The sequence below is a fragment of the Chlamydotis macqueenii genome, chromosome 1 (genome assembly GCF_036417535.1).
Source record: "Chlamydotis macqueenii isolate bChlMac1 chromosome 1, bChlMac1.mat, whole genome shotgun sequence".
Classification (NCBI taxonomy): Eukaryota; Metazoa; Chordata; class Aves; order Otidiformes; family Otididae; genus Chlamydotis; species Chlamydotis macqueenii.
In genome coordinates, this window is record NC_141556.1 from 143992916 (window position 1) to 144018198 (window position 25283).

General features: G+C 38.5%; 1 protein-coding gene across 2 annotated transcripts in view; it reads left to right on the forward strand.

The window, feature by feature from the left end:
* Positions 1-25283, forward strand: part of OCA2 (OCA2 melanosomal transmembrane protein) — a 175915-nt gene that overhangs the window by 37383 nt on the left and 113249 nt on the right. For both annotated transcript variants that reach the window (XM_086740677.1, XM_086740684.1), the window contains exons 7-12: positions 1556-1638; positions 1984-2137; positions 18927-18998; positions 19884-19949; positions 21023-21079; positions 22113-22237. In XM_086740677.1, coding sequence (XP_086596803.1) covers positions 1556-1638; positions 1984-2137; positions 18927-18998; positions 19884-19949; positions 21023-21079; positions 22113-22237 — 557 coding nt within the window. The remainder of the gene's footprint in view (positions 1-1555; positions 1639-1983; positions 2138-18926; positions 18999-19883; positions 19950-21022; positions 21080-22112; positions 22238-25283) is intronic.

Consider the following 25283-nt stretch of genomic DNA (forward strand, 5'->3'; position numbering starts at 1 on the left):
GTGTCAATGTCAATGTTAGACAACTTAGTCTCATAAAAGTAAAGTTACATTTTCTTTTGTCTTTATAAGAGTTCCTTTAGCTTCCTATATTAAAATTTTGTAAAAATTATGCCCCTTGACTAGAAATTAGCATGGAAATTCTTGTGATTAAAATTCATAGCATTTCAAAAGTTGTCTTAAAGGAAGAAACAAGTGTAAAGTGCCTTTTTGCAGTTACTAAAATACTTTTTCACATTTCATTGCAAATTATTTTCTCAAACTTGTGTCACACTTATTGGCTTTATTTCTCTTAAGGCTTTCTCATTGTTGATGCTGTTTGTGACAAGTTCCTGCTGCTCTCTCCCAGAGAACTCAATGAAGGAGGATCTTTTACAGCCTGTCATTGTATATCACTGAAAAATAAAAATAAGCTTCACCACTTAATAAATAGCCTTGACATACAAACAACTGCCTATCATTCTGTGTACACGACAGGATGGCCTGCCTCTACCAGTGACAGCATAGCTGAACAACACCAACAGTATTCCCACTTACACCCAATCTCACAGTGTACAGCAAAAGATTAGTGTCACTGCCTCAGCATGGAAAACAATACTGTAATGGCAGTTACCCCCTTAAACTACCCATCCCCATGATAAGGAGGCTGCTGTAGCCTGTGCTGGTGGCAGTGATCACCAAGGAGCCTTCAAGTTGCTGTGGTGTAGCCAGAGTACTGTTGGCTGCAGCAGCCCACCTCCCACTGGCATGCCACTGGTGATCCTGACGTGACCAAAGGAGTAGGTAGCCAAAATAACCTTCCCTGCCTGCATGCTCCTCGGGCATTTCTCTGTCAGATATTCCAAGTTGGCCGATTAAATCATTTTTTTTTCTGCACTTTGTAGTGTAAAGGGTCAGGACAGTCTCAGGATTTGGGCTACAGTTAACCAAATTTGATATTTTTTTAAGTTCCTTTTCTTTAAAAAGGAGAGACTATCTGTATCTGCACTTAAAGAGCGTATTTGGCTAAATGACCATGAATATCAGTATGTAGTAATGGGTAAAGTTTCAGTAAGTTTTTATTTGCTGAGGTTTTTTTGTTTCTTTTTGCTAGAAGATCAGCGAACAGGAATTTTGTTTACTGAAATTCTACCGTGTCCTCTTCATAATATCTGGAGTTATGATGTTGCTCCTGGACCTTTCATTGTCTGTACCTCATGTCTGTTAGTTTTCTTCCCAGACAGTCTTTGGGAGTGAACCATATTGCTGTCTCTGAGCCTAGCTGCCCTAGATGCTCCTTACAGTCAATGAAAGTGTGATTTAGCATCTCCCCTCTTGGAGGTGTCTCTCACTTCGTTGACTGAGGGAAGGGATGAGGATGAATTTGCTCCAACCTGAGCGTCTCTAACATACCTAATCAGGTGGAATTAATTTAGGCGGGTGTGTGTGTTCTGCTCTATCCATCAAAAATTCTCCTAAATGGACAGGAGAGAGAACAAAAAGGGATAAAACCCTAGATAAGAGACGTTATCACTTTCGCTGGCTTTTATTAATATTACCAAATGTGACTTTCTTGCAGGTGGTATACAACTGGTCTCTACCCTTAAGTTCAAGAAGAAATCGTCAAATCATCATAAGTAGAACCTTTCAGATACAAAACAGGTTGGTCAAACGTCTGAGAAATGATCCATTGAAGTAGCAGTTTACATAGACTTGACTATGAAGGAATAGATAGTTTTAAAAATAATCAGTCTCTGCCTGTTTCGAAGGGGCAGGAAAGAAGTAAGAGTTCTTACTGCTTTTTAAATAGATTTACAAGGCTGGTTTGTACATAAGTTACTTTCCAAAGAATGCTATTTAGAGGGATAGAACAAAAATGTTTGAACAGTTGCTTGCAATTGTAAAGATACAAGACATATACATGTATTTATAGGTACTCAATATAGAAGTAATGCATAAATGGTGTTTCATTCCAGAAATAAGCAAAACTTCTCTTTCTTTCACCAGAGGCACCATCTTCATAAACGTTCAAGCTTCCCTACAGGAGCCTGGAAGTGTTCCTCTCTCCATGAAGCATCAATACCTTCATGCAAATATAGAGGCACAAGTAACAATTGCATCCATCATCTTACTAGGTGTCTACATTCTGATCATACTAGAAGTAAGTAATGTTTTGCACTTTGATTTTATTTTCCCACTACATTGTAAATGGAGCTTAAGGAAGGGTTTAATCTTGGGGCTTTAATATACTATAAAAATGTATATATAATTCCTTGCTTTACCATTGGTGTTGCCAATGGCATAAATAAGCTATGTGTGGAGAAATTGTTCTGAATTGTAACTGATCTTGGTAAGTTATATTAACTTTATAGTGATATTGTGTATTTTTCTGTTAGAACCTATTAGTGTTTTAATATTTTAACAGGGCTATAATTTGGCTGTGAGAGTAAAAGTAAGTCTGGGTTATAAAAGGTGCAGAAAATTTGTTTTTAAGTAAGTTAATTGTTTTTTAATATAAGGTAAAAGGAAAAAAAGCTTTGGTTATTCCCTCCTCTAAGGCACCTCAAACTATGAATTTAGTGTACTTTTTAAAATGTTAACTGAGCACACTTTTCAATGAGTGACATTTAGCAATCCTTTTGCTGTATATTTGAAGAGAATATGGAGTCTGGGTTAATATGAAGAAGTCAAGGGGCAGGGAACTTAAAACGTATATTGCAACACGATTCCAAACCCAACAAAAATGCATTGCATCAGCACTATTGACAGAAAACATATCAGAAACAGCACAGGGCTCCAACTGACTTATTTGAACTGAAAATGCTTACTGTCTGATTATCTTGAAATAAAGAGTAGATATAAGGGGGGAACATTTTTTTCCCAGTTCATGTGAACATCCACACTGTCTGAATTGTCCAAGTTGAATGACACCTGATTTACACTAATATGAAACTGAGAAGTGAATCAAATCAAGTCTGAAAGGTGCTCCATACTAAATGTCTGGCATGCTCATTTTTCTTGCACATCCCTTGCGTATTTTAAGCTTTTTATCCTGTTACCCATTGAAATTGTACGATTGTTGACCACCTTGCAATCAAATATCAATAATGGGCACACAGAACATGACAGATGCTTCAGACATTAGATCACGTAGCTCTGCAATGATGATTTATTTATGAAGCTAAAAATGCCTTTATGTACTTTATAAAGGAGCAAAGAGCTATGATGTTAAGTGTGGAGGGAGATTGGACTACGTTTTACTATAAATATATGTAGGCATGCAGCACAGCATGAAAATAGTCTTAATACTTTTAAATGCAGCTTTTATTTTTTAAAAAAATCCTAACTATGCAACCATTTAGCAATTGAAAAACCATCAGATTTTTAATGTATGTAAAGTGTGGTTTCATGTTTGCATCCTAGAAAGCTGCTTTGGAGCAATTCATGTGTCAAAGGAAATAAAGGCTTGAAACTGAAAAGCAAAGCCAAGGAAAGAGCGCATTTTCCTGTTGTTTCTAAGAAAAAAAGCTTTAAAACAACTCATGAGCTTATTGTTTCTGTGAAAAGATCAAGGAATAATTTCTGTTGTTCTCAGAGACATTTATTTCCCGCAAATTCAAAGGTAGAAATAGATACTTAAAAGTAAAATTCTTTGAATTGTAAAATGTGGAAAGTCACCTATTGCATCATGATGTTAGCTGTCTTCTCCATAACATCTGTAGGAATGATAAATGCTACAACCAGAGTAAATTTTAATTATAAATATATAAGCTGGAAACAACTGTCACAGAAACAAAACTTGACTGTTTGGTTCCCTCATGGATCTCTTGCAAGAGATGGATGTTAATACTGTTCAAATATATAAGAGCGGCTTTCCTTATATTCAGTATTTATAACTTTAGTGCCTGAAGTCCTGCTTTCTCAACACATTGCACTCTCTATTCCATTAGCAGTTATCACTGTTGAGAAATGAATTAGTGTTGCTGCAGGAGTGATCTCGCATGGATTTTAATTTTCAGTGTTGCTTCTCCTCATCTTTTATCAATCTTTATTAGTTTCTTGTGTTTTATTCATTATCATTGGCAATACAGGTTCAACTTCAGACAGTATGGACACCCAAACAAGTTTCAGAGCTATATTTTAATGTATTTTCTTATAATGATGAAGAAAGACAGAGCATTTTATCTATTACAACTCATAAGAGCAGTCCCAAAGACATATTGCTTGCTCCTCCTGCACAGCTCTTTCTCCAAACATGAACCGTAGAACTTGTGCCCACAATCTCCTCGACCCAACTGTCCTCATCCTTTAATCTTTCCTTCACCTTCTCCACTTGCCCTTTGCTGCCTTATTCACCAGGGAGCATGTAGGAGAACAGCCTGCAAGAGCTTCTGCCTCCTGTAGATAGAGATGATTGAAAAAGCTGATGAAGAGGTTCCAGCTGGCAAATGAAGTGCATTTTCCGTCATCTTCTCCAAACTTGCACCATTGTAAAGCCACAGGGTAAATTCTGCTTTGAGGCAGCTGTTTGCCTCTATGTTGGTATCAAATTTCTAGGAAAACAATGTATGTCAGTACAAGTACCAGTCCTTGTCCGTGGAGAAGTCTTACTCTCTCAGGATGTGCTGTTCTTCAAAAAACACATTAAGCTATTGAACCTCGTTTCTTCAGAAATTTATTTTAAGTGTTGTTTCTTTTGAAAGTGATTATGTGTCACGTATTCATAAAATACAAATACATTTCTGATAAAAGAAGATGCCTCTTTTTCTCTTTAATTTCAAATTATTTCTTTTTTTTTTATCCTTACCACAAATATGAACATTTTCTTACTTTGCATTCATTCTGTTGAAATTTATTTTTCTTCAAACATCGATCAGTTCCCTCTTTGCAATTGAGTCTTCTGTTCCCTCTCCTTCTCCCAGTGGAGAAAGGAGAGAAAAATCCTGCTTCTTTTGATATTTTTTAATTAATCTAATCTGCACTATTTTATAGACTTGTTGAAAATAATGAAGTATTTTGTTTTGTTCTTGAAAGCCTATGCTGCGTAGGAAATTAAAACACGTGTATGTTAAAAAAAAAAAGTGTCAGGTTTACCTTTGTTGATCTGAGCTCTACCATCTGACTCCTCAGGATTACTGAGGAACATGGGTAAGATGGGCTGTAAGTAAGTTTTCGTGTTCGTCTACAGGGACATCTGGTGTAAAGTGCAGATGTTCAGAGTTCTGTGCTGATGTTGCTGTACTAGATTAGTTCACAATGGGTCTGAAGACAGGCTCTTTCTAGTCTTGATCCTTAAAATGTGTAGCTGCTTTTGACTGAGAACTTGAAAAAAAATTTTAAAAAAAGTCTTAGAAAATGTAATTTTTACACTTTTCTACTCCAAACATCTTTGTTCTTTAAGTTAGAGTGCATTTCATTATTTGCCTTCTTAGATTTCCATTCTTTTTCCAGCAAAGCCCTTTTCAATGTATATAACTTAAGTGATTATTTACACTCCATTCGCTCAGATTCAATAATGGTTGTTTCTGGTCGTACAGCATAGTCCAGGAATAGTGTAGATTAAATCACATTGTTTCCTCTTTGCAATACAGTAACATTTCTTTGATTTCTCCCCTTTTGCCTGTATTTGCATACACAGGGAATAGTATAATACACTGTTTACCCTGAAAAGAAATCTGTCTTCCTATCTATATGGTAAAATATCTGTTAATATTATAAAGTTTTATTGGTATTTAGAAAAGTTTCTTGAGTTGATAAAGCTCTTATTAGTAATTATTAACTGCATATTTGTAGCTATGTTTGGAGCTGCATTAATTAGAAATATGTAAGGAGGAATGTTAAAAATTTATTACTAAAGGACAAAGCTGATTAATTTGAATGAATTATTGTGTGCACTTGTCCAATATTTTCCTTTAATAATATATTTGGCTTGTGTTGGGTTAAAATAAAGTGTTAGCTGTTAATGGTACTTAAATGAACCAGTAGAAGAAAATATGAATGTAATGGCCTTTTTAAAGCTGTTTTATAAAGTATTTTATTTAGTTAGGAGAAAAAGCAGAATAGCATTCATTTTATTAAATTAAAGAAAGTAAGAAGAGATACCCATAGCACATCAAATGGTAGAAAAGTGATACCTGCAAGTATCAGAAATTCTATAAGAGCCTCCATAGGACTTGTTTTTTGATAGGAGATATCATTTAGTCTCATATCCTGTCTTTTAGGTAGCCCTAACAAAGATCTTGCCAGGATCTTTCAAATGTTATTTTAATGATGTGACATCTTGAATAACATTTACACGTCTATATTTTTCCTTAAAATGCAAATACTTGAAAGTGTAAGATGTGGTCTTACAAGTCCTAGCTTCTTACTAGCATGAAGCACGGGCTTAAAATCACAATTTTTATTACTTTAATGGAAATGGAGAGTGTCAGTTTTTTCTCTGTATTACTTTTCTATTATTAACTTGCTTTTGTTATGAATCCTTTAAGTGTAATTACTTTAACTCAAAGCAGAGTGATTTTTTTAATAGCATCTAACCAGCAGAAATTAGCTGCAGACAACAAAACTTTTATGTGGCTTGGCCTTTCCATGTTTCTAGCGTTGTGTGCTGGTTGAACCAATGTTTCCTCACAGGAAGCATTTTTACAAATGAAATAAGTTGTTTGTTATTACTACTGTCTATGCTCACATAGTCCAGTTTTTGTTGATTTCCAGTAACGAAGCTGTTTATTTGCACATGGAAAATGATGCTTCAGAAAGGGAATAGGAAAACAGAAGAAATATTCACTGGTATACGAAACATAACACTAAGTGCAATAGACTAATCTTAAGGGAGAATTTTTCCGATGAGGAAAGCCACAGAAACCAGTGATCAGCTAACTCAGCATGGTTTCTTACTTCCCATCCATACGCATATTGATCTGTCTTTAAATACAGACAGAGAAGAGTGCGGATAAGTGTTCCCACCTCCACACATATCCTACCAAAAGATTGGTAGCAAAGGGACAGATGAAAATCCATAGCCTTTATTGGAAAAGATGATCTAAAAAAAGAAATTTGTAGCTGCTGCTCTACCTGGTCTTTGTGGGAAAGAATATATTCCTGCTGATATTATTTCCAGTCATGCAAGGATGGAGAAATTGTGAAAAGGAATTAAAACACTGCCATAAGAGTTGGCAGAAAATTAGAGGCAGACTATCAGAACAAACCATCTATCTTCTTTGCTAAAGAGTCTGAGCCATACATCACTGGGCAAGAATAAAAGTTTGCCCTCATCTGCCCTCGTATCTGGGGGTGGAAGGGAGCAAAAGAGCCCAAGATCAAGGCAGGGAAAATCAGTGCCCCTGGATGTGCTGGGCAGCTTCCAGCAGGGTGAGAATGCTCTCCTGCACACTTTTGCTTTCTTCAGAGACTACTGGTCCTGAGTGGGGGAGAAAAAAGATTGCCTTGATGGTCTGCTGTGTCTTACAGTGATGTAGAAATGGAGCCAAGAGGTAGGGCTCGGAAAGGAAACTTCCCAGCCTGAGGTGTAAATAATAAATGTTGTGGCTCTGGGGATTGCACTCAATCCAACCTACTGAAATCTAAAACACAAAACCCAGTAGAAAAACCTAGCTTGATGAAAAAATCTAGCTCCCTCTGGAGCAGGCTGGCTGCATCCTTCCTGGGCAGCATGTGGTTGTGGGTCAGGTTTGGAGTCCTCATAACCCTAAAGCACTGTTACCATTAAAAAGTCTACTCTTTCTTTTTTTTTTTCTCAGCTGAAAATGTGCGATATGATGAGGGACACAAAAATAATGCTTTTAGGACATAAACTGAGGGTGTGCATTGGGAATGGTAACAAGGTATGTGGAGCAGATGGAGGCAGAAAAGACTGGTAGGTGCTGTAGGATTGGATTGAACAAGCAGATCCAAACATAGGGCAGGTCCACCCGTTTTGTGCCCTAGAGTGAAATATTCACCAAACAGTACCCTACACGTTCTTCCAGAGAGAAAAGCCTGTGACTGAGCTAGGAATTAAGCAGTATGGACTATCAAGACTTATGGTCACTCACTGCCTTTCTCTGATTAACATTTGCCCTGTTTAACATCTTCGTTTGTGGCACAGACAGTGGGACTGAGCGCACCCTCAGCAAGTTCACCAACAACACCAAGCTGTGTGGTGTGGTCAGCATGCTGGAGGGAAGGGATGCCATCCAGAGGGACCTTAACCATCTGGAAAGGTGGGCTGTGCAAACCTCATGAAGTTCAACAAAGCCCAGTGCAAGGTCCTGCACGTGGGTCAGGGCAATCCCAGGCACAAACACAGGCTGAATGGAGAATGGATTGAGAGCAGCCCTGAGGAGAAGGACTTGGGTGTTTTGGTGAATAAGCAGCTCAACATGATCCGGCAATGCACACTTGCAGCCCAGAAAGCCAACTGAATCCTGGGCTGCATCAAGAGGAGTGTGGCCAGCAGGTTGAGGGAGGTGATTCTGCCCCTCTGCTCTGCTCTGGTGAGACCCCACCTCGAGTACTGCATCCAGCTCTGGAGCCCCCAACATAACAAGGACGTGGACCTGTTGGAATGGGTCCAGAGGAGGGCCACAAAGATGATCAGAGGGTTGGAGCACCTCTCCTGTGAGGACAGGCTGAGAGAGTTGGGGCTGTTCAGGCTGGGGAAGAGCAGGCTCTGGGAACACCTTACAGCAGCCTTCAAGAACCTAAAGGGGGCTTATAGGAAAGATGGGGAGAAACTCTTTAGCAGGGCCTGCTGTGATAGGATGAGGAGTAATGGTTTTAAAATAGAAGGAGGTAGATTCAGACTGGATATAAGGAAGACATTTTTTTATAATGAGGGTGGTGAAACACTGGGACAGGTTGCCTGAAGGGGTGGTAGATTCCAGGCCAGGTTTGATGGGGCTCTGAGCAACCTGATCTAGTTGGAGATGTCCCTGCTCCTTGCAGGCTGGTTGGACTACATGACCTTTAAAGTTCCTTCCAACCCAAAGCATTCTATGATTCTATGACTTAGGAGGAGGATGTGACCTCCGTGCATTTTGACCTCTGTGCATTTTGAAAGGCTTAAAATTACTTTAAAGCAATTGTGCAGGAGCATCGCAAGTTTCTCCTTATGAGGAGCATTGGGTCAGTATCCCTGAGGTACTGGGATTTCTACCAGAGCCACTGTCACCAACACGGAGGGTCCAAAAGTGAGCCAGCACCAGTTAGATAAACCACAGTCATTTTTACCTGCTGTGAGTGAGAGAAAGGAAGTGTAAAGGAAGCAGGGTGCTGCAAGCTAAGAACAGGATAAATTCAAATTCAAACAAAAATGCAGTATAACAACAAGCAAAATCCTCAGCTGGATTCTAGCTGGATATGTTACAACAACAGTTTTGTATTATTAATCCAATATGAATATTGATTTTATACCAACTACTGCCTGTCTAATTAGATCTATCTTGATAGAAGTCTAGCTGTGCTCTGAATATGTGTGCTTTAAGGAAAAATATCTTCTTTTGGGTGCTGTGGTACTTCTGCAGTATGCAAAGTGGCCTTAATTAATAACTTAATAGGAAAAAATTGCCACTGGATGGTGCTGCTTGCTATTCTAAAGACTCAATAGGATTGTCTGCTTTAAAAGATGCTGTCACCCAGGCTGCACTTTTTGCAGAATGCTGTTTTTTGAAATAATAGGAGTCATATTTTCAACACTAAGTGTAAAAACTACTTTCCATATGTCCATTTTCTATTTTTTATTGCCTTTTAAAAGTAATTTTGAACTGTATTTTGTTCAATTTGCAAAAGACTGTCAAGCATAAATGTGTTGCCCTGCCTTGCGTACTATGTATGCTGTGGGTTGTTTTTTTTCCCTTTCTGTTTGAGACAGGCAATAGAACATTAAATTAGCTTAATTGAATGCTGCTGTTCAGCTTCTACCCTGCCTACGGCAACCAGAGGGGTAGAGAGCCATGAAGTTTTAAAATTTTAACAAGGTATTAGAACACACATACACTTCTAATGCACACAAATAGGGATGAGAAACTCAGCTTCTTTTGGCACTTTATATCAGCAAGAGCAAGGGCAAAAGCAAATGAACAAACATGAGAGAGTATAGGGGGCAGGCTTGGAGGGAGATGTGATGGCATGATGTAAAGAGAAAAAAAAATCCAGAGAAGAAAACTGGAGTGAGAAAGAGAGGAGATGTCAGGGATGAAAGACTCTCCAGAGGAAATGCTTGCTGGAGTAGAAAGCTCCCTGTAAAGGTAACGTGAGTGCTGCAGTTTGACATAATGTTGTCCATAGTGCATGGCTGTAATTTTTTTATGGTCTTATTACCCTAATATTAAAAGAAGGCTGACAAAGGTTCACACAGGGAAAGTAAAATAGGCTTGCCCCTCACTTTTGTAATTTGCTCCATGTAATTTTTTTACTAGAAATTCACAACCTCGTTAGTCTTGAGGATGCTGAGATAACCGGGGAAATACAGACGATGGCATCTTCTTCAGTTTCAGAAAACATTCTGAAACTGGAAATATAATGAGGGTCTTGCAGTCCCTATGAATAATGCTTTTAGGACACACAAAAAAAAAGGATGTGCATTGGGAATGGTATCAAAGCATGCGGAGTGGATAGAGGCAGCAAAGCCTGCTGAGAGAGGTGCTGGAAGACTGGATTGACCCTTGCTAAAGGGTCTTGCCAAAGCATTTTGCAAGTCTGAAAGGCTGTTGCCAGGCCAGCCTGTTGATATACAACGGCTTTGGTCATTTCAGCCCATAGCAGCGGCCTGGTTGATCATCTTCTAGGTAGCAACATCGGTCCAGCAACCAGATCTCTCTACCTTAGTCGTATAGCAAATGTTTTTTTGTAGCTAAGATATGACAGCAGTGACGTGTTTTGGCACATAAAAAGTATCACCATCCTATCTTTCCTCAGGGGTCTGCTTTCTGTGAATCTGACCTAACTCAAGGCCCTCATTTACAGAACACCAGTTCATTCATCTCTATGTGCCTCTGTCCAATTTCACATTAAGACAAATTCAGTAGCAAACAAATTCATAGCAAATAAAAAGACTCACTTTTAAAATTTGACCTTAAGGAATGCTCAAACTGTCAAATGTTACTAGTTTTTCCCCTTCTGATGTTTCCTGGAGGTGTATAAGAATAATTTTCTTACATCAGAGGCATCCCAACAGGTAAGAGGCTGAAAATACCAATCGGTGGCTGTAATGATTTGGATATGATGAACTCCTCCTTTTTGTGTGAATCCAATAGAAATATTTACCACACATGATGCCATACATTTTTTATCCCTTGTTCTAATTACCAATATTCTGAGCTGGGAGGTTATTTCAACACCAGTCTCAACTTAGAAGTCAAGCAGTCATTTCAACCCTCATCATAAAGGAATAAACTCTCTTCTGGATCCTCTGGCGAAGATCTGTACAAATGCTGTTTCCCTCCTTCCTGACTCTACTCTTTTCTCCAGCTTTGCTTTTCCCCTAAGTTTGCGAGGCATCAAAATACAAGGATTTCAGTAGTCTTGCTCATCTCGTACAATGAGGATATGTTTATCCTTGTATCATTCAAGGGCTACTTTGAAACAGTTCATTCAATATTCCATATCAGCATGAAGCTTTAGCCCATCCTGTTTTCTCTACAAACAGGTAGCAGTGACATTGCTGAGGAAGAAATCTCATAGACAGTGAAAAGATTGCAAATTGTGCAAATCGTTCATTCAAAGCCTTTGATAGAAGTATGGAGTAAGAAACACCTTTGCAGAATCTAGTACGTATATACAGAATTTCTATATAGAAGAGGTGAATAAATTAATTAGATTAAAATAGTTTCATCTCCTTAAGTCTCTCTCTCTCTCTGTCTCTGCTTCTATTCACTGCTTTTTACATATAGAAAGAATTTATGCCAGCTGGTGAAACATAAGGTAGTTACTTAACCGTAGAATTTCAGGGCTATCTTTCCTAGAAAAAACTCCCAAGATATCCCTATATCTGTCATATGTTCAGTCAACATATGATAGGAGTAAAAGACAATTATCACAGGTGTTAACTTGTCTTGGATACCATATAGTATTACTTTTAATCACCTTCTGTTCAAGATAATAATCTTGTGTAGTGCCATCTTATATTTTGAAACATTGCATTAGGAAGTGGCAAATTGCTGCCTTCTATGCCTTTCCCTAAAGGCAGGGTTGTTTACATCATGACATTGAATCAGAACAAGTAATTTGGCACACTATCTGAGTGAAAATGGATATTGTAGCAGAATGACATAGATTGGTGCTTTCTTACCTTCCGGTTGTGTAGATGTTCTTCAGGAGTTACATAGTTTACTATAGAATCTAACGTTTCTATTTAAAAAAAAAAAGTCTGTTAGAGTTAGGAATTTGTCTGTAAAAAGAGCTTATTTAGTGTATATTGAATGTTATTTTCACAGAGTTACAGGAATCAGCTGTTTATTGTGTGATTAATAAGAATGCATGTTAGTACTAAAACATATAGTTAATCTTTCCAAGTCCACAGATGTCTTCAGTCTGTGTTCTTAACTGACGCTGGGCATGTATTTCATACATATGGTGGTACTATTATACTGAATCACCACTGAATTCTTGTAAAAATTAGTAAGCTGTTGGTCCAGTGTTTGTTTGTTTTTTTTTTTTTTCAAGCAAGGCATACCTACTTACAGTGGTGCAGTTTTGACATATTTTGACTTACAAAAATGAGATTGATAGTAAGATTTTCTAATAATATAACCTAGAGTAAAGTCTTATTTTATGATTCGTATGGCTGTGTGTATAGAATACACACAGATAGTGTCCTAATCTGCAGATGAAGATATAAATAGCTGTTCCTGCTGTCACTGATTTTTGTGATGCTGTAGTCTCTTTGGGGTCCTCCATGCACATCACCTTCCAGCAGCTGTACTCTACGTGCTTGCCTCAACAGCTGCTTTAGTCCATCCCAGAATACTGCATCAGTGTAAGTCATTCTTTCTAACCTATGTCAAGCAATTCCTCTTTGCTTCATTAAAATCCCTACAGAACTTACTTGCTACTGCTTAACTAAGTAATTCTAAGGCAATTAATTTTCTGTTATCATTCATTTTGCACTAGCTGTTGAGACACAGCCCCTGTAAGGGGTTCCCATGTGCTGGGAAGAGAGCCCCGCAGCTGAAGAAGCTGCAGAATGGCTTCTACAGAGCTCGTGTAGGGAACAAATAGAGAGGAGGAGGGCAAGGAGGTAAAGCATTAGCTGCCATCACCAGCTGAGGTGGAGGTGTGTTGCTCTGCCTTCACTAACTGGTACTGGTTTGGTGGTCACTTTAATGTGGGTGAGCATGAAGAAAAACAAGTAGATATGGCTGGCTCTAGCGACCTTCCTTTTCTGCTGGTCTGATCTCATCTGTACCTGACTATACTCTGTATTTCTAGTCTGTTGGTTTATATTCTGTGCAAATTGTGCAATTTGCTAGAAGTAAAGCAAATTCTTATGAATTGAGAATTTGATGCCATTCAGCTTTGAAGTGGATCTACTACAGGGAAGAGTTCAAAGTATTGCAAGGCTTTTTTTAACCTTTGTTTCTTTCTGACATAAGCTCAAATTTTCAGCTATGTTGCTTGACAGAGTTAGGAAAAACTACCTAAAGTAGTTAGCTAAATCACCATTGTTTTTATGCAAATTTCAGTTTTGGTTTCAGCGTCTGAGGCCTGTTTTAGGCTTCAGTGTTAATATTCCAAACTGTAAGTGTATCAAATACATGCAACAAGAAAGACTGAATTTTCATCTGTATCCTGCTAAAACAGCTGTAATAGTCCAAGGCAAAGCACACCAAAATTTATAATATATGTGACAGCAAATGATAAGATGATCTCCATCAAGGGATCTAATTGATGGACACATTTCCAAGGGCAGTCAGGCTAATGCTGTCTTGATTATCTTTAGGGAAAACAAGCTCTTTGTCTTTGAAAAAAACCTCTTCCACTTCTGAGGATATCTTCTTTTAACCCAATAAAACCTTACAAAAACATAAAAAGGAATAGATATAAAACATAAAGTTAGAGAAAAAGCTATCCTAGAGCAAATTTTACTCCCCTTCTCTCCCTCCTTGTCCCCTGAGAATAAAGAATTGAACCAGAGACTTTGTAAAGTCTAAGAGGGATCTGGCTGTTGATTTTATAGGGAAGGTTTCAGGTACTCTGGAGGTAGGTGGAAAATGCATAAAACCCATATGTGGATATACGTGGCTTGGGAATAACCACCTTCTGTTGAAACGCACCAATGCTGCCACTCTGTCAAATGAAAATTATTTTCCCAGTAAAACAAATAGTTTAATGCAACAGGCTTCACTAGAGAAAAAAATGGATGAAAAGTGAATTGAGGCTGCATTTGAAGCTTTACATTAAAGTCACTGACAGTCATCTTTCAATTGTCATTTATCATTTATAAAGGACTTGTGAAAATAAAATGTTTGGTATGAAGTATCATTTATCAAATATCTTCAGAAGCACATTTTGGAAATATGCATGCCCTGGATTTCTGCTGAGAAATGTACGCTCTGAAATAGCATACAGGTCACCATTCAATTGGCTTCTAAATAATTTCCTTTTACCTCCTGGAGCACTGTACAAGATAAAGGGTTTGGAATTTTGAATGATTTTTATAATGATGCTGTTGCAGTCTAGCAAAAGATTTTATGAACTCTGTGCAAACCTTTCAAAGCACTTTCAGATAGATAAAGAAGTTTAAATCTGGAGAAGGTCTAGGTTGTCCAAATCCAGTTTGCATTATAGCTCTAGACATGTGTATTTTTAACTAAAATCAAGCACAAAGACTTGTGGCATAAATAATTTGGTTTGCTTTAATTTCTTACCTTAAAGTTAACTCCTGAATTAAGAGTATAGGAACTATCATACAGAAACATATGACATTGCAGGCAATCATAAGACAAAGTTTCTACAGATAATTATGAAACAAAATCAACATAGAAGTTTTTCCTAATCTTTGCTCATTTGGAATTGACCCTATAGCATGACTCTGTGATGTTGCTATCACCACATCTACATTGTTGATGTTATTTTTTAATAACCTCCACTGTTGTAGTTTTGGGTATTTTCATTACTTACATAAAATTCTGCAAATATTCGTTCCCTTTTTTTGAAATCTTTTCAGCTCTCAGCCTTTCAGCTCTCAAAGATGTCTTGTATCAGTGAGCTCTACGACTGAGTCATACATTGTAAAGAGTGAAATCTGGGCTGCATTGTTTTCAGTAGCAGTTTGCATTGAGATAACTGTCCCTTTGTAAAAGGCAAGCACCGTCCTTTGCTGTTTCATCAAGTCAGCACTGCCAGGCATTCTTCAGATAAAAATAAAGATGACATTGATGGTGAAGATGCCCCTTCTGCAAAGAGATTATAAGCTTTGTAGTTGGGCTGGGAGCCGGGGAGCTCTAGCATGCAAACTGATAGACTAAAAGCTTCGTATCTTCCTCGTCTCTTCTGTCTTTTTTTTTTTTCTCCACAGCCATTAGTTGTTTTTTAAAGAAACCTTCCAGGAAATGATGCAAGGAACTTTTATAAAAAGTGCATTTTGCAGAGCCTGTTAAAGCTGACTAAGCCATTGAAATTTGGAGATCCAATTGTGGGATGAAAGAAATAAGAGTTAGAAGAAAATAAGAGTTCACTCTGGCGTGTGGCTTTGACAGAATGAGAAGGACCAGAGGGGATGGGAGTTTGTGAGGAGGTATTTCTGTGCAAGAGGGTGGAAACAGAAATAAATTTCTGAGTTGCTTCAGGAGGCTGTAACTGATTATCTCTGACACCAGAAGTCTACTTACAGCAGCTGGATTGACCAGCGCTTAGGGCTGTAGCCCTGGACTTACTACCTGAGTTCAGTTGCCCTTGCAACAGAAGTAACTTTTGGCCCTTTGTTTACTTCCGCTTCTGTTCCTAGCTTGTGAAATGAAAACTCTACCTGGTCAGACTGATGCAGCAAACCCACATTTAGGATCTTATAGGCAATTCCTATTTGAAAGAGAATCTTGTTATGAATTGAGTTTCTTTTGTTGTAATCTTTGCTTACTAGAGAATGCACAAAGGTATGCACTTCTGCAAGCATAAGGAGGATCAGATGAGTACAGACGATTTCTCGCTTAATCCTTCAAAATGTCTTTAGACTTAAAAGACCGGCAAATCTCTCAGCTTTTCTGAGGTTTAACCTCTGTGTTAATTTTTTTTCTGACCTCTTTCAATTCTGTACCTGAGCTTTTGTTTATGGATACACTCTGAGATTCATTCTGAAATGATCTTCATCGTCCTTCCAGTCTTTGAAAGGGTTTGGATCAGTATGTACTATTTTACAAAAGAATAATAATGGAATTTTACTGAATATAATGCCCTCCAAATGTGCATTAGATGGAACTGTGGTTTTAAAGAGTGTCACAGTTTATAACCTGTATCTCTTAATTTCTCCATTTGTAAGCTTTTAAAAATGCCTTTATAAAAAAGATTATTTGTTTGGAGTTTGCTTTAAGTGCAAAGAAAATTAAAGAGTAATCCATTCTTTCCTAAACCTCCCCAAATCTCAACTTCTGAATATTTACATGTCTCAGACTTTACATAAGTGTACTTTCTAGGCTTTATGTTACTGTATAACTTCCACTTGATAGTTTGCTGGAATGAAGAGTTGCATATTTGACAAGTTTTTTTGTAACAAAGCTTTGCACTTGAATAGTCTTTGTTTATTCTTCAGGATATACTTCTGTATATCATTCTTGAAAAATCACTAGGATAAAGGAACTAACAGATTACTCCATTTGTACAGCATTTTTTCCCCTTCTTTCTGCAGAAATTAAAGGAAATGTCTCCCATAGGTGACAGCAAGCTCTTGGAAACTGAAAATGCAGTCAACCCAATGTGTGCAATTAAGTACATAATGGTGACAGCAAAAACGCTTGTGTGGAAATATGCAAAAGTAACAACTCAAAAAATCTAAACCAAATTAAATATCAGAAACTCCATGGTATCTTTCTGAGAACTGCAAAAGAGCTGTCTAAAGTGGCTGGTGATTAGATGAGGAGAAAGCTTACAGTCTGAGGCCAGCTGTGGATTCCCCAGTAACTTACTCTTGAACTTACTTTGCTCTGGTAAGAAGCCGATCTCCTTCCCTAACTGACATCTCTGCTTCGTGTCTTTTACTGGAGAGAACTGTAAGGTCTAATTATTGCATCCTGTCACAAGCCACAAGAACTGTCAAACACTATTGAATGCCCTCCACCTTTGCTGAATCGGAAGGCCCATACGTGTACATTCATATCAATGCTCTGAAACTGGAAATAAGATGAAACCGTGACTTATCACACACGTTTCTGTGGGAGCTGGTGAGAGATGTAATCTGTGCTGCGTACTTTCAGGTCATTAGGGTATAAAAACCTTAGTCTGATCTCCTGCTTGATCACTGAATAGGTTATTCTCCAGTGCATTTTGATGAAAAATATGGGCAAAGGAGACAGATTTTTCTTTTGACTCCTACATTACTCATTTATATTTTTATTTTTCTAGTAATTTGGTGAATTGCTTAGTTATTTACCATTACTGTTAAAAAGTTATGTTCAAGGAAAAAAAAACAAAGCCAAATCTTTCCTTTTTTTCTTTTCCTTTACAAGCAGGCAGGACGGCCTTGAGAAATCCACATCCTATTGTTTCTTATCAGCAAAATATTTCTTATGAAATTAGCAGCAAATGAAATATTTCTAGACTGCCTTATTTCTTTCTCAGAAATAATTCTTTGTCTGAATAATATTTAAACACATTAATAATAAGTGCTGTTAATTAGAGTTGATCTTTTGTAGTGTGATTTTCATTAATTACATTCTTACTTTAACTAAGTTATTTTACACAATCTATAATCTTCCAGACATGGTGGATTAAATAGCTACAAATGGCACTTGGAGGGAAAAGTACATTTTTAGGGCATGCTTGCTTTTATACTTTCTCCTTGAGAATTTTGAGTGCAATTTAGTCATTAGATACATACGCATGGACAAATGTTCATATACTCTAGTAATTGTTGCAGTTTGAAATGATTGTCTGTGTTGTGGTCAGAGGGTTGGATCTTATTTTCAGATGCATTGCTTGTATGCTAGAGAAACATTAGAGGTGGGGGAGAAGCATTGTTCAAGGCTACGTTAGTCTATACGCTGGCAAAAGCAGCTTTTGAGGAACTAAGGAGACTGCGGCAAAGGTGTCTAGCAGATTCTAGCTGAAGTATATGGCCTTCTTGAAGCCAAACCAGTTTGTGAAGAAAATGCCGATGTAAAAAACCACTTTATGAGGGAGGAAAACTCGGTATGTGTGAGACAGAAAACAGGTGCACAGGCCTGCCCTATTTATCTGTGCCCCACACTACAAACTAGACCTGGAAACTCAAAGCTCAGTATGTCTGCGTATGCGTAGGATTCGTCTGCCCAGATCTGAGCTATTTGCTTGGGAGTCACTTTGTAGACATTGGGAATGAACAAACACCTGGCAAGAACGAGGTGGATCACCTCCTGGGCACGTCTTCTTCCCATGGGCGGTGAAGGGAAGCCAACAGGAGTAGGCTTTTTGGTCCTTAAGTTAGGGAAGATGAATTGCTTTTCTTCTTGGGTCATCCATCAGCAAATATAAGAAACTGATGCTGAAGTCTCTTCTCTGCCTTGAGACTGGAGCTGAGACTTCCTAGTAGGGTTTTGTACAGTCAAATTTTTTAAAAATATCGTACTATATTGAGGCAAAGTAATCAGCCATTCTCCAGTCAGGTCTTTTTGAAGGAGAGTGGGGTGGAATAAGGAGAAAAAATCCCTGAACAAACCAAGAAAAGAATAAACTACAGGAATTTCTATCCTTTTCCCTCCCCCTTTTTAATAGTAAGGAGATGTTCAGAGGATACTCTGGTTAATTCTTACTCTTTGTTGCAGATTGTTCACAGGACTCTTGCAGCGATGCTGGGCTCTTTGGCAGCTTTAGCTGCCTTAGCTATTGTTGGGGAGGTAAGTAATCAAACTGTAAGTGCTCACTTTGTTGCTGGGTCTAATATCATGAATTTCAGTGTTTGCTCAGTTGTGATCGGGCACTGGACAGACCAGTGTTTTTTAAGAGATAGAGATAGTAGGGCAGATACTGGGATGGGGAAGCAGCTTGGGGAAAACAAGTCGGCCTAGGGTATAGACAAGAAGGGCAGAAAAAAGTCAGTTGATGCTATTTTGTTGGGTTTTGCAGGAAGCTGAGTACAATCATTTTCAGCTTAATTCAGAGCTACTTTAACATGTTATTTTCATTAATGTTAGGTTACCAAGCAAACTTAAATGGAAATACATTGCCTTATAGTACCCTAAATAATTACACCTCATGCTTACACCTTCCAATCCTTTTCCCCTCGCTCTGCTTACCCTTAGTTGATATTTAGTGAAACCTCTGACTGATTTTTTCTGTTTTTCTCATAACTGGTCGCCACATCATTGCTATGTTCCCTTAAACTCCCTCCAGTTTTCTCACAGGTGAAGTGATACGCTTTTGTTCTCTTACCAGAAAGGAAACTGGCTCTACCATGTAATTAGGTTATCTTTTATTTCTGTAATGCTACATAAGGAACAACTAGATAAACCAATAGCCTAATGCAGGCTTTTGATAATGACCCACTTAGGATGCCAGCAGTACTTTGAATTAGTAATAATGATAATAGTAGTAGTAGTAATAATAATAGCAATAACAGTAGTAACAAAGAGTCCTTTTTTGTGCACCTGGTAGGAACACTTATTAATTTCCATCATAGCTTATTTAAATGATTCATCAATTAAGTGGAGTTTATGTTTCATAGCTAATCACAGGTTAGGTGTTTTGTGACATTTGGCGGTAATTGTATTTTTTGATTGCAGAGGCCAAGTATGGTCAAAGTGGTGGACTGGATTGATTATGAGACACTGGCGCTACTGTTTGGAATGGTAACTAAAATGTATCTTTTGCTCTAAATGTGCTGCAATTATCACATTCAATATAGAGATGTTTCCCTTTAAATGATTTTGTTAATTGTACTTTACTGAGACATGTTACGATGAAAATTTGGGCTTTAAGGGATTTATCGAAAAGGAGGATGATCAGACCTCTGAAGGAGCCTTTTGAAAACATTGATCCATTTCTTTTTTTCTTTTTTAATCTGTAAAATCGTGTTGATAACATACCAAAAATATCCTTGAAGTCTATAAATGGAAAGACCTGTTTAAGTACCAAGTATTATCAATCACTCTCATTTATCTTATTAATTTTGTTTACTCAAAACCTTCCTCAAACATACTCTGCTGGAAAAGTGGCTTGCTTTGTCTTAGTCTGTGCTATGTTTGTAGCCAAAAAAAGGCAAACCAGAAATGGAGGAGAAATATCTGATTAGATTATCATAATATATTATTGTAATCACTTTGCCCAGAGCTATTTATGGTAAAAAGAGTTGTCCAAGTGCTCTTAAACTCCGCACAAAATACACACTATAGAGAGACAAAATGACAATTATCTGTTGCCATTCTGAGCCTTGCTTATTTCCTGACACTGCTCCCTACTCCCCACCTTCCCCGTAGAAAAAGAAAGCAAAAAAATCTGTTGGGACCAGACAGAAGGACAGGAAACCTCCCAGAAATGTGGTAAAATGCAAGTAATTCTTGAAGCCAGTATCTTCTGCACTCTGTAGAGCGTTACTGCAGAAAGAAAAACACACTTATTGGCTTTTCTTGATTAATGACATAAAGGAGATACATTGAATACTTAGTGTATGATGCACTCTTAGTCACTACAAATAGAGTTCAACCAGACTAGTATGACATTTACAGCCTGTTTATGTTGAGAACTAAATTTCACCGTATGATGCGCTGACAAGAGATACATGGCAGCTGTAGTGGATAACCTAACACAAAGGTCACCAGATTATCTGAGTTGTGCCGGGTGAGAAGGGCTTTTGTCAGCGTAAAACTTTGGTTTTGTGTAATAATTCAATTACAAGCTATTCTTTTTCTTCATCTTTTGGTAGATGATTTTGGTGGCCATATTTTCAGAAACTGGATTCTTTGACTACTGTGCAGTAAAGGTAGGCTTCTTTTGGTACTTTTAATTATTACTAGATTAATCAAATTAGTATTTAACCAGATCTGTTACAGCAAGTAGCATCTTTGAATAACCTTTCTTAGAGCAGTGTATACTCACCACATGAGGAATGACAGTGATCAACTTGTAATTTTGAAAAATCTCCCAGGGAAGAAATGAAGCCCTTAAGGAGATTGTTTCTACAGGAGAAAAGCAAAAGGCTCTCAGTAGGGTACACAAGCATACGGACAATACAAAGCTGAGTTATTCCACTGATTTCCCCAGGACTGCAGTTCTGCTCCAGCTGAAATTGGTATTTATGCCTAGCAGAAGCATAGACGTAGTATGGCAACTATCACTAGCTTTACGATCGCACATGATAAATGGCCACAGACCTTTGCACAGTAGCAGAACCAAAGATTACATGAAAAGGGTAATTCTGATGGATTGGTTGTAAAGCAAGTATTATCCATGATGAGGGACTACTTCGCCTGCTGCAAAGCTTAATTTTCTTGAGAAGGGTGGAAAGAAAGAAAACAAAAGTGACAAGGGGGACTGCTTTGAGCACAGAAACCCTGAACAAAACACGGGTGGACACAGTCCCTGCCTGCATAGAGGCCCAAACTGTGTAGCCCCACCAGTGCTGCTCTGAGAGCGGGAAGGTGTCCCAGTGTATGGAAGGAGTGGGAAGTCTGAACTGTGTTAGCCCGTGTGGGCATGCAGGCAGAAGGTAGGGGCTCAGCCTTGCTCCTGCCACAGCCCCTCTTCGTGCCTGGCCCAGAGCATGGTGTCTCTCCAGACTTGTTTCCTCCTCTGCATGATGGAAATGTTTGCCCACTTCCACCAAGTATTTTATTGATAAATTAATTTTGTTAATTAGTATTGGAGAGGATGCTGTTGGAGGTGCATGGAGTAGTAAATGCTCTGAGCTCACTGTTGCCTCATCTTTGGTGAAGCAGTTTTATCTACCATTTTTTGAAATTAAGCTGGAGTGATCTAATCCCTTAATTTTGTGTCTATTTGTTTGGTTTTATTAGGCTTATCGATTCTCTAGAGGCAAGGTGTGGGCCATGATTATACTTCTGTGCCTCATTGCTGCAATTCTTTCTGCATTTTTGGACAACGTTACCACTATGATGCTCTTTACTCCAGTAACCATAAGGTACTTTATTGTTATGGTTTTGGACTTAGTCTTTTATGGCTAGCAATCAGTAGCAGACATGTGTGCAAAATGCTTGTTTGGACTTTTTTTGATCATCTAAATGGAAATAAAAACTTTAAAAACTCCTATTATAGTAAAGAGCTAACATTTTCAAAGAGATTTGTTGCCTTTTCCTTTTGCATTAATAGTGAGCACATATCTGAAACCTGTTATACTGCCTTGGCAACTAACAATCCTGGTTTGTCTCCATATCTGAACTACAACAGCATATTGCACCAAACGCTCCGTAGTAAATAACTTTTTATTTTTCCTATAAGCAGGGAGAATTTTTTAATTAAAGCTGCCTTGTTGCTTACTGGCTAATATCTATATACAATTTTAGATAGTAATTTATGTTTTAGTGAAGTTGTTATCCCTTCTAACACTAGTGAGAAATAAATTTTTAAAATCTCCAGATTTCAACCAAAAACTTTGTTTCAGAATATGAGACTCTGGATTTTCTTCCTGCTGGTGATCATAACATTGGTACAGCCACTGGTTAATTCCACAGTTTGAGATTAGATGTTGGAACTTTTTTTTTTGGAAATGTCAGTCCATCTCACCTTTGTGCCCTGTGCCTGGCAGGATCATGGAGCAGATCCTCCTGGAGACTATGCTAAGGCGTACGGAATATAAGGAGGTGATTGGTGACAGCCAACACGGCTTCACTGAGGGCAAATTGTGCTTGACAAATTTGGTGGCCTTCTATGACGGGGTTACAGCATTGGTGGACAAGAGATGACCAACTGACCACATCTACCTGGACTTCTGCATAGCATTTGACACTGTCCCACATGACATCCTTGTCTCTAAACTGGAGAGGAATTGATTTGATGGATGAACTGCTCAGTGGATAAGGAATTGTGATGGCCACACTCAAAGTGTTGTGGTCAATGGCTCGATGTCTAAGTGGAGACCAGTGATGAGTAGTGTTCCTCAGGGGTCGGTATTGGGAATGGCCCTGTTTAACATCTTTGTCAGTGACATGGACAGTGGGATTTAGTGCACTCTCAGCAAGTTTGCTGATGACACCAAGCTGTGTGGTGCAGTCCACATGCTGGAGGGGAGGGATGCCGTCCAGAAGGACCTTGACAGGCTAGAGAGGTGGGCCCATACAAGCCTCATAAAGTTCAGCAAGACCAAGGCAAGGTCCTGCAAGTGGATCAGGGCAATCTCAGGCAAAAAAAACAGGCTGGGCAGAGAATGGATTGAGAGCAGCCCTGAGGAGAAGGACTTGGGGGTGCTGGTTTATAAGAAGCTCAACACGAGCTGGCAATGTGCGCTTGCAACCCAGAAAGCCAACTACATCCTGGGCTACATCAGAAGAAGCATGGCCCAGCAGGTTGAGGGAGGTAATTCTGCTCTCATGAGACCCCCACGTGGAGGTCTATGCCCAGCTCTGGAGCCCTCAACCCAGGAAAAGACATAGACCTGTTGAAGAGAGTCCAGAGGAGGGCTACGAAGACGGTCAGAGAACTGGAGCACCTCTCCTATGAGGACAGGCTGAGGCAGTTGGGGCTGTTCAGCCTGGAGAAGAGGAGGCTCCAGGGAGACCTTATAGCAGTCTTCCAGTACCTCAAGGGGGCTTATAAGAAAGCTAAGGAGGGAATTTTGACAAGGGCATCCACGGATAGGGCAAGGAACAATGGTTTTAAACTGGAAGAAGGTAGATTTAGATTAGATAGAAGGAAGAAATTCTTCACTGTGAGAGTGGTAAGGCACTGGAACAGGTTGCCGAGAGAGGTGGTGGATGCCCCATTCCTGGAAGTATTCAAGGCCAGGTTGGATGGGGCTTTGAGTGACCTGGTCTAGTTGAAGGTGTCCCATTCCATGGTAGGGGAGTTTGAACTGGATGATCTTTAAGGTCCCTTCCAACCCAAACCATTCTATGATTCTATGAACTTTTAATAGAGAACATGAGAGTTAATTACTTCAGATTTCTGTAAGTTAATAACATGTGATTTACAACTACATTTAATCAATGTGTGATTATAAACTATTCTTTAACCTGAATTTAGCCTATGTCTGCCAGGCAAATCTGTTTAATCCTGTTCGGTTTCTGAAAGATCTAGTGTGTTTTTAAAACTATCCTGAGTGATGTGATGTTTGCAGTCATTATCACTATAAGCATACAAACTTCTATTAAGATATGTTCCCACTCTAAAATGTAGTGTAAAGCACTAAAAACCAATTTTGAAAGTGGATTTTATTCTAGATTGGGAAACAGCTGGTGAATGAAAGCTCCATTTGTCTTCTGTCTGATTATATTTTAAAGAGATGACTTTGCCTTACTTTGATCAATAATTTCACCTCTAGCAGTAAACAACACTGGAACTCTTAAACACTAAGTTTTCTTTAGCTGTGTTGCAGAATATTTTGAATTAACTATAATTGGGAATAGATTGAAATCCCGACATCAATATATCAGGAACTGCTGTTCACAGGCAGAGCTACTGTAGCATTTATTCAGTTTTCAAAGAATCATAGAATAGTCCAGGTTGGAAGGGACCTTGAAAGACCATCTGGTCTAAGCTTTCATGGCAAAGGGAGCCTAGATGAGATTATCTGGCACACTGTGCAGTCATATCTTGAAAATATTCAGCAATGGGGACTCTACCATGTCCCTGGGGAGCTTGTTCCAGTGATTCTCACCATACATTTTTTTTTCCTATGTTGAGATGAAATCTCTCCCAAGTCAACTTGTATTCCTTGCCCCTTGTCTTCTCCATGTGGCTCCTTGCGAAGAGGGAGCCTCTGCCTTTGTAGCCACCCTTTAAGTGCTGGAGTTTTATACTAAATGTATACTAAGTACCTTAGTTTTATATGAAATGATTTTGTAATACTGAAGAAGGGGAGACTCAGTATGTGAAAGCTAAAATAATGTTTTACCTCTCCCAGTAAAACCAGATAATTGCCTATTCCTAAAACCTTCATGCTAGGGGTCATTTTTGTTTTTATCTTACTGCCATTGTCTTCAGCCCTTTTCTAAAGCTACACTATGTTGCAC